The sequence below is a fragment of the Thamnophis elegans genome, chromosome Z (genome assembly GCF_009769535.1).
Source record: "Thamnophis elegans isolate rThaEle1 chromosome Z, rThaEle1.pri, whole genome shotgun sequence".
In the NCBI taxonomy this organism is placed as follows: domain Eukaryota; kingdom Metazoa; phylum Chordata; class Lepidosauria; order Squamata; family Colubridae; genus Thamnophis; species Thamnophis elegans.
The window spans coordinates 40,289,414-40,302,701 of record NC_045558.1 but is presented as its reverse complement, the minus strand read 5'-3'; the positions used below and the strand labels follow the sequence as shown (position 1 = coordinate 40,302,701).

Below are 13,288 nucleotides of genomic sequence, written 5' to 3'. Positions count from 1 at the left end.
TTACTATATTTATGCCTTTTAAAAAAAACTGTTTCTGCCCAGAGTGACATCTTGTGAGATGGACAGCCATATAAATATATTAATCAATTACAACTGTTCTGTCCTTTATAAAAATTGTATTTAAAAAACATGAAACATGTGAAAGACATTAGCAAAAACTGATAAAATTTTCTATTGAAAAGGCTGCAGCTATTTTAAATATTTTTACTGCATATATTCTGAATTTACTGCTTACCCTTCATTTTAAACCACTGCTTTTTTGAAGTTAATGATTTGTATGTTTATCTATGTAATTATCTTTCTCCGTTATGTCTTTTATTTAAATTGTATGTTTAATTACATTTTTAAACCTCATATTTATAGGTATAATCTTGGCTTAACAGTAATTTAGCCTTGCAGTTGTTCATAGCCCGCCTGTGTTTTCTTTGCTTTTGCATTCCAGCAACAACCAGAATCTGAGACAGTTCATCTGTTCATACCAGCCTTAGCAGTGGGGGCCATTATTGGCAAGCAAGGGCAGCACATCAAGCAACTTTCTCGTTTTGCAGGTGCTTCTATTAAGGTAACATAAGTTATTTATACCACAGTCTTCTTGGCTCTTCAGAGCAAGTTTTTACAGGCCCTGTTCTGTGGCTACCTTAGACTCCATGCCTTGCATATCAAGCAATAACTGGTACTTCCTGTTTCTAGAATGGGTATTCCTGGCTCATACAGAGACAAGATAATTACCAAGAATATTTTTAAAAGTTATTTGAGAGGTGAAATAGAAGTTGTAAAAAAAAAAACACCAAATCCTCTTGGTGGTCGAGACTTTTAGATAATTGTTCTTAGCATGAAACCTTTAGGCCATGTTTTTGAAGTGCAGCTTAATTGTTCCCACACAACTTTTAATGTTTAATTCAAAACAAGAGAAGCAAATGGTTTACAATTTGAGAGGTCCACTTGCCTAGACTTCAGTTCATTTCACAGAGTTCAAGTTCAGGCATGTCCGCTGAATAAAGAAGAGCTAGTACACCAACAACATAGCAGAAAGTTTTCAGGAGATAGAAGGTACTCTAATATTACTATTTTTCTGCACAATCAGCTAATCAAATAATTCCAGTAATTTTTAGTTACCAAAATGGTAGATGTCTGATAGCAGGATGTATATATAAATAAAAATATGTTTGATTCAAATGAAAGAAGTACCTTAGAAAGACTTACTAACAGCTGTACTGTAAAAATCCGTAAACAGATTTTAAAAATAATTTTTATTAAAGAAATTTTATGAATAAAAACAATGCAGATTTTGAAAGACAAAAGTAAAGAGGAAGTATGTGAAAAAATACAAAGAAATATAAAAAAGAAAGAAAAGAAATAGCTTCTGGTCTTCTTAACAACAGTTGTAAGTAGATTTATATTTTATCCCCCCTCTCTTAACAGTACAACATAATTTCCTTTTATCCCATAGTCAGTCCTTTCTAACCAAACTTATAAATCTTTTTTTTTCTTTGTCCAGCAAAACAGTTTGTAAGGCATTTCCAATCATTAATAAATGTATTTATTGACCTTTCTCTAATCCGGTTGTTGGCAACCTACAGTTCTGGAGCCGCACATGGCACTTTCATCCCTCTGCTGCAGCTACCTGTTGCTGCAGAGGGATGAAAAATCTGTTGCCTTGTCACGGCAGTGTCCATGGCTGGAGCCTTGGTGCAGGAGTGAAGAACCCCTGTATTTGCCTTTGCACAGCAATAGGATTCCGCCTTCGTCGTGGTACATTTGCTTTGCTGACAGCAAAGAGAGTTAGTAGAGAATGGCAGGGGCAGATTTGCGGGGTAGGGATCATCCCCCAAGCTTGGCCTTCCTCCCCCCTCATCGGGGCCAAGAAAAAGAAGGGGGCAGCATGGGGAAACACTCCCATCCCCCTGGCCCAGCACCTAGCACAAAAGCCTGAGAGGGAGGGGAATGGCCTGGCAGAAGTGCCCCTATTGGTCACAGCAGGACACTGGCACCTCCAGACATGAGCTGTTGTCTTTGAAGCTTAGCAGCGATTGCTGGGGCCATGGGGGAGGGGGGGGAGCAGAGGCATCAGAGCTGCTCAACATGCCAGGCTTGGAGGAGCACAGAGAGTTGCGGGCTGAGCACCAGAGGGTGAAAAGGCGCACTCCAACATCAGCCCAACAGTGTTTCCAGCACGTGCTCCTCTGTCCTGAAGTGGAATTGAGTGAGGTGTAGGGGGAACAGAGCAGGAGGAAGGGTAGGGGGCTTCTTTGAGGAGAAGCTGGCTGGCTTTCCTTTTAGCATACGGCAGGGACAAGACCCAATAAAAATCCAATTTTCCCCATAAATGGTGAAAATAAAGGCCCGTCAGCCATAAACAACACCTGCTGTTATTTTTGAGGAAGGAAGGAAGGTGAAATCAGAAGAGGGGAGAAGGAAGGAAGTTGAAATCAGGAGGAGGGAAGGAAGAAAGGATGATGTGATGATCCTCCAGCGGCTACTGCGCTACATTCCCATCATTCCTGAGTTGTGCTGTTAAAGAAATCCAGTGCCACCAGGGAGAAATCAAGTTGTGAAAGAGTGATTGAAATTCCTCACATTGAAACTAACAATAGGTCATAATGGAAGTATGGATTCTCCCTGATGCAGTTTCTTATGTGTCCTATGATATAAATTTCAGATAAATGTATTTCTCTGTTGTCCTCTTAATTCAGCAAGGTATCCCAGGGCACTGCCAGGGTTGAAGGGGAACCTGCAGAAAATGCCCCAGGAGCTAGTCTTATCTCTGTACCCATCAAGCATTCCATGTCCTGATTTCTCTTCCCCATGCCCATTTGTTCTTCTATCACACTTTTCTTTCCTTTGATATAACAGATAAATGTCTTTGAACTATCTGAGAGCTAAACTTTAGCTGTACTTGAAATCTTAATTTCTTCAGAGGGGCTCAAATAGTGGAAAAGAGAGAGAAAGAGACAGATAGAGATAGATAGAAAGGCGGGGCCGGGCGGGGTAAATAATTTCACATCCGGTTCTCTGTCCTAATGACCAGCTGGGTAGGCATGGCTGGGGGGGCAGGTATCAAGTGATGGGATGGAAGTGAGTGATGTCAAGTTGGCCATGCCCACCCAGGTTTTGTGGCTCCTGGGGTTTTCTTTTCTGGGGAAAATGGATCCGAATGGTCCTTTGGGTGTTTAAGGTTGCTGACACTTGCTCTAATCAAACAAGTCAGTTTTGACATTTCTACTAATTCTGTCATCCTCACCAGCCATTCTTCTGTTATTTCAGAATCTTTCAATTTTTGTGAATATAATCTTGTAGCAGATCATATTAAAAAAGCAATCTTCCACAACTCTTCTAACTATTTGTTAGTCTCAGCAAGAGGAGTTCTGACTTCAACTGAATATTCGTTTTTAAAATTCTTTGTATCGCAATATCTATTTTAACCTATTTTTTTGGATTTTTTGCAAGTCATAATAGGCATGATAAAAGTGGAGAGCACTTCTTCCAAGCCTATCAAAATGGTATCTTTTTCCATTTGAGCTTGTTAGTATAAAAATAATATTTTTGTTTGTTCATTTTTCTGATCAGGATTTCTTTAAGCACAATCACATGTGCATTATTAATCTTGAGTTTGATAGTAAAATGCTGCTGCTATTACTAGTCTTCTTTCTGACAAAGTACACAATAATACTCCTTGGTACATTTCTTAATTTTGAAAATCACATATTGATTTTATATACTTGTCATTTCTGCCTCCTTATATCATCTTCATCCCATCCCAAAAAGCTGGGATCAAAGATCAAACAATGTTTTCTCTGGTGTATTTTCCAGGATCTTCTGGAACTGCTCTTAAGTCTGAAGCAATATTCCCCCCAAACCTGTTTAGGATTTCTATTTTACTTACTAAAATGTCTACTTTCTCATCAACTTAATATATCCTATAAATTCTTTCATATTTTTATAACTTCTATTTTCAGCCTTTTTTCATCTTTATAAACATTTCTGTTCTATCTTCAAAAGCCAGTTCATTTTAATACTTGTTACAGATTCAGATATCTATTTCCTTATCTCTTCAAACATCTTTTCTAATATTTCTGCAGTAATTCCTTTTCTACAAATGCCTCATCAAGTCTTGCAGCTTTTCTGATGGTTGCTATTATTTTAATTATACTATAAATACTATATTTATAATGTAAAAGTAAATAAGAGTATATAGATAAAACAAAATGTCTGCTTTTTTCCTGCTTTCACCTTTTCTATACCCATAAGACTTTAATCCAATCTGTCTTTCCATAGATTTAATGACATAGTTGATCTCAGGTTATACATATTGCCTTGTTTTATAAATTCTGCCTATTGTCTTTTTCCTTTGATGTTGAAGAATCAACATTCCCATGAAGGTTTGTTTGTTTGTTTAATTCCAAGTAGCACCAAAAGTACTTTTTCCAAAATATCAATCTTTCAAATTTGTGCAGTCCTGTTTTATAACTTTCTTAGTCAAAATCTTGTTCTTCTTTGCTGTTGTTTTAAAGTCTTTTCAAAGTATTATTTCATTTTTGTTTTCTATAATTCAAAAAGTTCTGAGAGTCTTCGTCTGACTGTATTCAAAGGCTTCAATTGATTGTATTCAAAACTGAAGGTTTCATAGTTTGCTATCCCCTAAAAGGCTGTGGCTTGTGTATAGGGAAGAACACTGTTTCTTCCTTGAACTTCTGCCACTCTACTCTCAAGGAAACCTTCCATTTCCTCATGAGAAGCAGCAGTTCAGGTGGATATTTTTTCTTTATCTGGAAAGACTACCAGCCATAAATCACTGCTGGCTACTGCTTGCTGCCACAACCACCTCTCTGCTTTTTGGAAACATCTAGTCTGCCATTGAATCTTACCTGGATGCCCACCCTCATGAAAAGCTTTTTAACCAATATTTTTAGAATTAAAATAAGTGTGTTTTTTAAAAAGTGATTTCATTCCCCTTTAAAGCAACAAGATAATAAAACTTTAGCAGGATACAATGCACTTTCCACAACAGTTTTGAATGCCTAAAAAAAGTACCATATTAGCTGAGATTGTGCCCCCATGGACAAAGGGCCATTGAAACTATACCTCATGTCCTGCCATATTGCATCTCCTATAAGGACTCGTGGATTCAATTTATAACACTTCACATAATAAAATATTCGGGAACTACTGATCTCCCTTACATACAACTACAGTTGTCAAATCAATACAAATGTCTGTATTTTTTTTTGTTTTTAGTATTGTTGTTAATACTTTTATTTGTAGTGCTGATCAGTGACCATAATAAACATTGATTGAATGTTTTCATTAGAGCCCAGGGAACAGAGAAGGGTCTAATAATCTCTTATATATATATCACGTTCCAGATAGCACCTCCTGAAGGACCAGATGCCAAACTGAGAATGGTGATAATTACTGGACCACCCGAGGCACAATTCAAGGTAACATTTTAAAGTTTCCAATGCTCTTTGTTTGTAGAGCAAAGATATGCAAATAATATGTCACCCTCTTTTACAGTCCTCAGTACCCTCTCAATTATCAACCTAACATTTGTGACAAATCACCAAGAATGTGATTTCATTTCATTTCTAGGTCATGGAAAGGAAAAGTTTCTGGCCATGAGTATGGCTCTCAACTGCTGAGAAGTTTTCCTATATTTGGGATAGAGAACAATGGGTGCCTATAACTATAGCATTTTGGATACCCAAAAAAGTTGTGCACTGCTACATTTCTGAATACAGTTTCAACATTCTGTTTGAATTAGATAATCAGACACTACTAAGCTGCTTATAAGTTCAAAAGTGCTGCACAGTAAACTAAAATTTCCATTGTGATTTTTAAAGGTATAAATGTTAAGGATAATTGGAGTACTTAATTCTGTTCAAAGATGACACCAGTGACAAAATTGCACAATTTGACTATTAAATAAAGATGATCTAAAGTCTTTAATACAATAGTAAGATACGAAGGAGTTTTCTATATTTCAAACACTTGCCTTAGGCAAACCATGGTTAGGAATTAATTAAAGTGTTGGATATGTTATGCATGAAGCAAAATGTTCCCATTTCTTCACTTATAGCCAACTTGTAGTAATATTTATTATTGGACATTCTTTTGTTGCAACATTCAAATCGGAGATTATATCTTCCAAAAAGGTGATTTTAAAAAATCTTGAGAGGCATATTCTATTCATCACTTGTTCCCTTCCCCACTGTACTTTAATGAGGGGTGGGAGGGGAGAAGCGAGGCGTGCCTCTTACCTTTCTAGCTCCATCGCATTCCTTGCCCTTTTGCCCATTGAATCCCCTTGTAAAAAAAAACCTCATGAGTTCAACTTGTGAGGTTTTTTTTTTTTTTTTACAAGGGGATTTAATGGGCGAAAGGGCGAGGAACGCGACAGAGCTGGAAAGGTAAGTGGTGCACCTCGTGGCCCTACACCACCCACCTCGCCCCAATGCTAAAGGCAGCCTTCCTGGTTCCTTTCCCCGCCGTCCCTTTAATGAGGGATGGCAGATGGAGGGGGGAGAAGCGAGGCACACCTCTTAACCTTTCCAGCTCCGTTACGTTCCTTGCCCCTTCGCCCATTGAATCCCCTTGTAAAAAAACCTCATGAGTTCAAATCGCAAGGTTTTTTTTACAAAGGGATTCAATGGGTGAAAGGGCGAGGAATGCAGCGGAGCTGTCAGTTTCTGGTAGCGCTAGGATGCGTGCCTCCCTTCTCCCCTCCCCACCTGCCACCCCTCGCTAAAGGGACGGCGGGGAAGGGAACCAGGTAGGCTGCCTTTATCATTGGGGCGAGGTGGGCGGTATTGGGCATGAGGCGCGCATCTTACCTTTTCAGCTCTGTTGTGTTCTTCGCCCTTTCGCCCATTGAATCCCCTTGTAAAAAAAACCTTGCAAGTTGAACTCGTGAGGTTTTTTTTACAAGGTGATTCAATGGACGAAAGGACAAGGAACTCGATGGAGCTGGAAAGGTAAGATGCACGCCTCGCTTCTCCCCTCCCCACCTGCTACCCCTTGCTAAAGGGATGGCGGGGAAGGGAACCAGGCAAACTGCCTTTACCATTGGGGTGGGCGGTATTTTTTTGCGTGAGAAGGAACAGGCGGAAGGGCGTGATCGCATTGCTGGCCTGCCGCTGCTTTTGCAGCGGGCTCTTTTTGAGTGGGAGGGAAGGGCGGGGGCTGGAAGCACTTTGCTTCGCCTGCTGCTGTTTTTGCGGCAAGCCCTCTTTTTGCCCCTCAAGCTGTACCAGTAGGTAGTACAGTGGTAACGGCAGGGACCGGTTGCGCATGTGCTTAAATAGTTGGGGGCGGTCTTATTTTCAGGGGAGAGCTTATTATGGCACATGCTCTGAAAAGCCCGATTGGGCTTATTAGCAGGGCATGTCTTATTTTCGGGAAAACACGGTAGTATTTAGTAATATTGACTTAATTTTATTTAATTTTTTTACTTAAAAGGCCCAAGGGAGAATCTATGGGAAACTTAAGGAAGAAAATTTCTTTGGACCTAAAGAAGAAGTTAAACTTGAAGCTCATATAAAAGTGCCATCTCATGCTGCTGGTAGAGTTATTGGCAAAGGTGGCAAAACGGCAAGTATTAGAATGAAAAAAAATATTTTGCCAGATTATTTTATAAAATAAAATTTGATTTGAGGCCAAGGAACAGACTTCCTCTTCCAAAGCTAGCTAGCAAGGCTGCTTGCGTGTTTGTGTACTTATTATTTTCTAGCTTGCCATGTATTTCCTGTTCAACTTTATAGATTCTGGATGAAAATTTCAATTAAAATACCATAATAGTAGTAGTGGTCGTAGTCGTAGTAGTAATATAAATATTATATTGATAATGATTAATAATAATGTATTTGTGACACATTTTTAAATGTTCAGTTGACTGAGTTTCACGTTTAATGAATAAAAGAATAATAATATAAAAAGAAATAATAATACAGAAACCTATATGAAGATTAAAAAGAATCCACACCATAAATTATAATGTACAAATGTTCTCTTAAACTGCCAGATTGTTGTGGTTCTGTGGAAAAGTAGGATTGTGTGGAGTACAGGTAGTACTCAACTTACAACAATTCATTTAGTGACAGTTGAAGATTACGCCACTGAAAAATGTGATGGCCGCTTTCACACTTAAGACATTTGTAGCATTCCCATGATCATATCAAAATTCAGATGCTTGACAACTGATTTGTATTTATGATCATTGTAGCATCCTGGGATCATGTGATCCCCTTTTGCAATCTTCTGACAAACAAAGTCAATGGGGGAAGCCATATTCACTTAACAACTGTGTTATTAATTTAACAATGGCAGTGATTCACTTACCAAATTTGGCAAGAAAAGTTGTAAAATGGGTTAAAACTCACTTAACAAATTTCTCACTTAGCAACATAAATTCTGGGCTCTGTTGTGGTTGTAAGTTGAGAACTACCTCTATAATTATTTCAGAGGTTAATATATTTTACTGGGATATGAGAAAGAAATTCAGAAAATGTTTCTTGGTCTACACCACACATCCACTTCTCCTTTTGAACTCTCGAGGAAAACACCTATGAATGCATTGCATAGAAAGTATTGATTGCCTCTATAGTAGGTGGTCCCATAAGCAGTCTGAACAAAAGCAATATAGGCATTCAGAAATAATAGTAATCAACTTCAATTGTAGCCAGAAGCAAACTGGTAGGTAGTGCAGTTCCTATAATACTGGTGTAGCAATATTCTGCCTATCTACAAACTGCTGCAATTGTACAGTGATGGTTAGAAATTACAATAGCACTGAGTGAGTAGTGATTACAACTGGTCCTTGAAGTTCCAGGTATCCCAGCAACCCTGTAGATTATGATCTGGGCACTTGACAATTGTCTCCCACTTAAAAGAAAAAATGCATTATCCCATGTCACGTGATTGTGATTTGCAATTTTTCCTGCTGGCATTCTGCAAACAGAATCAAGAGGAAAGCTAGCAGAGAAGGTCATAAATTGCTTGGATAAGCCCCTCTCATCTGCACATCCATCCCAAGTCGCATTTCCACTTCTACCTGGCCACTTGAACACCCTCTCTCTCTGGGCAGCAGTCATTGCAAACCTGCTACAGCTGCACTTACACCATGCCTACCTGGCCATTCCCTTGCTTTCTCTCACCCAGCAGCCACCATCCCAAGCTCCACTATGCTGATGCCACTCTGCCACACCTTCTCTGCCACTCATAAAATCTCTCTCACCCCGCAGCAGCTAGCACAAGCTCTTCTGCACTCTCATCATGTCTTTCCAACCACATCCACATACTCCGTTGCCTCCTTTCTCACCTAGCAGGAGCCACTTTCCTTCCTGCTTGCAAGCCATCTCGGACTTGAAACTTCCTGATGGCTTTTGCACTGACTTTGATTGTTGGAAGCTGGGAGGAAGTTGTGAGGAGTGTTTACTTCACAATGGCAACAAAGACTGTAAGGATTGCTGTTGCCAAGCAGAGACATGTGATGTCATGCTTCATGACCACAATTGTCAGATCTGGCCCAGCTTGGTCCTTTAGGAAAGAAACATTCTCGACTCCATTTATAGCAAAAAGATTACTTTTACTAAAAGCCAAGTGATTAAATTAAGCAAAGCCAGAACTTGAGTTTGCGTAGGAAGATTCCCTAGTTAACTTTCCCTTTTTCATCCCCCCCTCCTCCCTTATCTTCCATTCACATTCCAAGATGCTTTGGTTACTGCCCCTGCAACAGATTGATAGATGGGGAGGTGTTAGATTCCATTCCCAGGTCCATGGCCTTGAGATGTCTTTGGATGTATGAAGATTGCTTTTGGTTTCCCCATCTCCCTTTCTGTTTTCCTTTCGTCCCATAGCTTATAACAGGTTGGCATAATTATTGACCAAAATTTTGGAATTAATGACCAAAATTCTGGTCTCAATTGCCGCTGTAATCAAGGGGCTGCCTGTAATCCCCTACTGCAGCAGCTGATAAAGTACCGTAGCTTGAAGTAATCCCAACTTCAAAATAATAAAGAAGTGAATGGCTGTGACTAAAGCTTCCTGCTCTGAAAAGAGCTACTACAGGAATACCAGCCAAAGTTCCACGTACTGAAGGAGGCACAGTCCAGAAAGACCACATAAGTTACAGACGGCCTCCTTCATATGGAATGTGGCCCCATCCAGAATGAGTGTAAAGTCATTTTTGGGATCTTCAGATGGACTAGGCCAGGGGTGTCAAACTGGCGGCCCATGGGCCGGATCTATCATGCACAGGCCACACCTACCCAGCTCCTCGAATGGGAAAAACTGTGAATGGTCACGTGACAGCAACATGATGCCGTGAATTTAACACCCATGGACTAGGCAGATCTTCTCTGTTGCTATCTCTATTTGTGAACATCCTATACTGTAGTGGGATTTAATAAGCTTGTTCCCTTCTGACAATTCATAGAAGTGTTACAACAACACAATTGTTTTTACTTGATTTTTCATTCTTCTGGGAACCATTTATGGAATTTCAGTGATGGTATTATTCTGGTTTGTTTGTATGGTTCTTTTACTTTATTGTATGCTATCCAGAACGGACTCCAGAGGATGGTAGAGGACAGAAAGGCCTTGTCCATTGGGCTATGATGGGTCGGACACGACTTCCCAACTAACAACAACAAAATGCTATCCAGAATTTATATTGACTCACCTTTCTTGCAAACCTTTTTACTTAACACATTTTTACATATATTTTCTTGACTACACCCACATGTAGGTTTCAGTTACAAGATTTGAAAACCAATACAATAATTTATTTATTTTTTTAAATAGGTAAATGAGCTTCAGAATTTAACAAGTGCAGAAGTTGTTGTTCCTCGTGATCAGACACCAGATGAAAATGATCAGGTGGTTGTGAAAATTACTGGTCATTTCTATGCATGCCAGGTTGGTGGAAGTTTCTGTCTGAAATAGAATTCTTGGATTTTTTCATTGTTTAATAATTGCAATCTCAAAGGCACATAGCATTTCCCACTGAATTTATCTGTTACAGGTAGTTCTTGACTTACAACCGCAATTGGGACCAGAATTTTGATCACTAAGTGATACCGTCATTATCCAAGTCATTACATCACTGGCCCCATATGACTGCACTCTAAAGTGCCCAAATTGCAATTACATGACTGGGGATCAATAATGCAATGGTTATAAGGATGGCTCATCACTTTTTCCAAAGCCATGATAACTTCAAATTTTGGTTAAATAAATGGTCGTAAATTGAGGATTACCTATATACTAATCTTTGTATCTCCTTTTGAAGTACCTTTGAGAAAAGAGGTTTTATTTTAAGTTTTTTAAAGTAGTCACTTGTGTGTAAATGCCAATGGCTTACTATTTGGGTTATTTTAAATCACAAAAATCTTTCTTACTCTCCCATTTTGTCTAGCACAGCTCACTTTGGCAATGTGGTGTTTTTAACTTGTCCCAAAAATGGGTTAAAGAATTGTAAACACAGATGTACAATGGGTTGTGCACTTAAAATTTACACAGTTCCAAACATATTTGAGAAATGGGATAGCAGTTAGAGGAAAAAGGCATTAAATTTTCTAATGACAATTCCTCTCTGTCACATAGCTTGCCCAACGAAAAATTCAGGAAATACTGGCTCAGGTAAGAAGACAACAACAACAACAACAGAAAACAGCACCAAGTGGACAGCCTCAGCAGAGACGAAAATAAAGGTTTAGTAAAAGACCCTTCAGAGACAGATGCCAAACCAAAGAGAGAGAGAGAGACAGAGAGAAGACAGAGGAGAGAGAGAGAGACTAAATTGTAATGGACAGGTTATGGGCACCTGTTGGAATGATATACAAAAGTTTCACCAAGCCAGTTTGTTTCAGGACCAGGCGCAGTTGGCATACTGTCTCTGAGAATGTATTCTTTAGGCGCTCTTTATTTTTGAAACCCAGCTTTAAACTAAGGAACCCTTTCACTTCCCTTTTGTTCTATTCTCACAGTTTAACATAAACTTGCTAGTTTTCTTTCATGGTTCTTACTATTCCCCAGCAATATTAGACATTGATTTAATGAAGCTTTCTCTTTCGAGTTCATTGATATAAAAAAGTAAAGGCATTGCTATTCTATTCCACTTGTAAAAGAAGCAAAGATAAGGAGAAGGTTTGATTTGGGGATGGGACTGGAGTTTAGACAAGGGCATTAACAAAGAGGTTAAGTGTTATTCCCAACGTTAACTAAGTGGCTTTTTTTAAAAAACCCCTTTGGCTGCATTTATACACAATACTGCCATGTATAAACTAAGAGGTTTCAGTGATGTTGGCCAAGCATAAAAAGACAAATATGCATTTTACTAAACTACCTCAGGCATTTAATACCTCAAATAAGAAATTATTCCTTTTTTCCTTTTTTTTCTTTCCCTTTTTTTGTATTTTGTATACTTTATAAAGCTAATAGTTTTTGAGCATTTTATTTTTTTAAAAAATGATAAATTTGATCAGCCAACAAGGTAGGAGTGCTACAAAATTTATTGAGATGGAACAAATGTTGTGAGTGACTTCTGTTGGCTGACAGGAGTGAGATGGAAAAAAATTAGTTTCAGATTATATATGAGGGTGTCAACACAATCATTTTTTGGGGGGTGGGTAGGGAATCCATGAATGTTCCGATTAACCTAAACAAATGCCAATATACTCATTGCAGCAATGCCATTATTTTTCTGTTAAGATGGGATGAAAAAAATTGATGGTACGTTATTGGGAACAGAACAAGGAAGTGATGGCAAGAGGCTGGGACTTCTGGGTAAATGCTAGGAAGTCTGTTAGAACTGGACATTTTTTTTCTTGTATTACTTGATTGAATGCATGAACCCTTTGTGCCTTTGACCATCACTCTCTGCCTACTAATACTAAAATATTTGCAGCCTATTTGTATGTTCTGTATCAAAGAGCAAGCTTCATCTTGAGTTTGGTAATGTGCTTGATCAGTTAGCAGTTTGGAGGCATGGGTTCTCTGCTTTCCAGCAATTGCTTCGTACTCTTTTCAGTTATTGTATTGGGTGTTGGGTGAGGGAGGTGAGATCAACATTGTTTGATGATCCCATTTAAAGGTAATGAAAGGCTAAGTTTACATATCCTCTATTAAAGGCCACACTAAGCCACTTCGAAGGGTTTTTTTAAAAATAAAAATAAATTCATACAACCTCAAGCTTGGCTTACAAACAAGATACAGCAGCATTTATGCACATTCTGCAACAACCACAAACTAAAAACGAACTAAAAAGCAGGGATCACAGAAAAATTATATTTTT

General features: G+C 38.7%; 1 protein-coding gene across 4 annotated transcripts in view; it reads left to right on the top strand.

The window, feature by feature from the left end:
* Positions 1-11,827, top strand: part of IGF2BP3 (insulin like growth factor 2 mRNA binding protein 3) — an 86,065-nt gene extending 74,238 nt beyond the window's left edge. For 3 of the 4 annotated variants that reach the window (XM_032237150.1, XM_032237148.1, XM_032237149.1), the window contains 5 exons: positions 443-562; positions 5,364-5,438; positions 7,456-7,587; positions 10,798-10,911; positions 11,599-11,827. In XM_032237150.1, the coding sequence (XP_032093041.1) occupies positions 443-562; positions 5,364-5,438; positions 7,456-7,587; positions 10,798-10,911; positions 11,599-11,703 (546 nt within the window). In that variant the 3' untranslated portion in view covers positions 11,704-11,827. Of the gene's footprint in view, positions 1-265; positions 280-409; positions 563-5,363; positions 5,439-7,455; positions 7,588-10,797; positions 10,912-11,598 lie in introns of all 4 variants that reach the window. The other variant, XM_032237151.1, reaches the window with a different exon arrangement.
* The last annotated feature ends 1,461 nt before the right edge of the window (positions 11,828-13,288 follow it).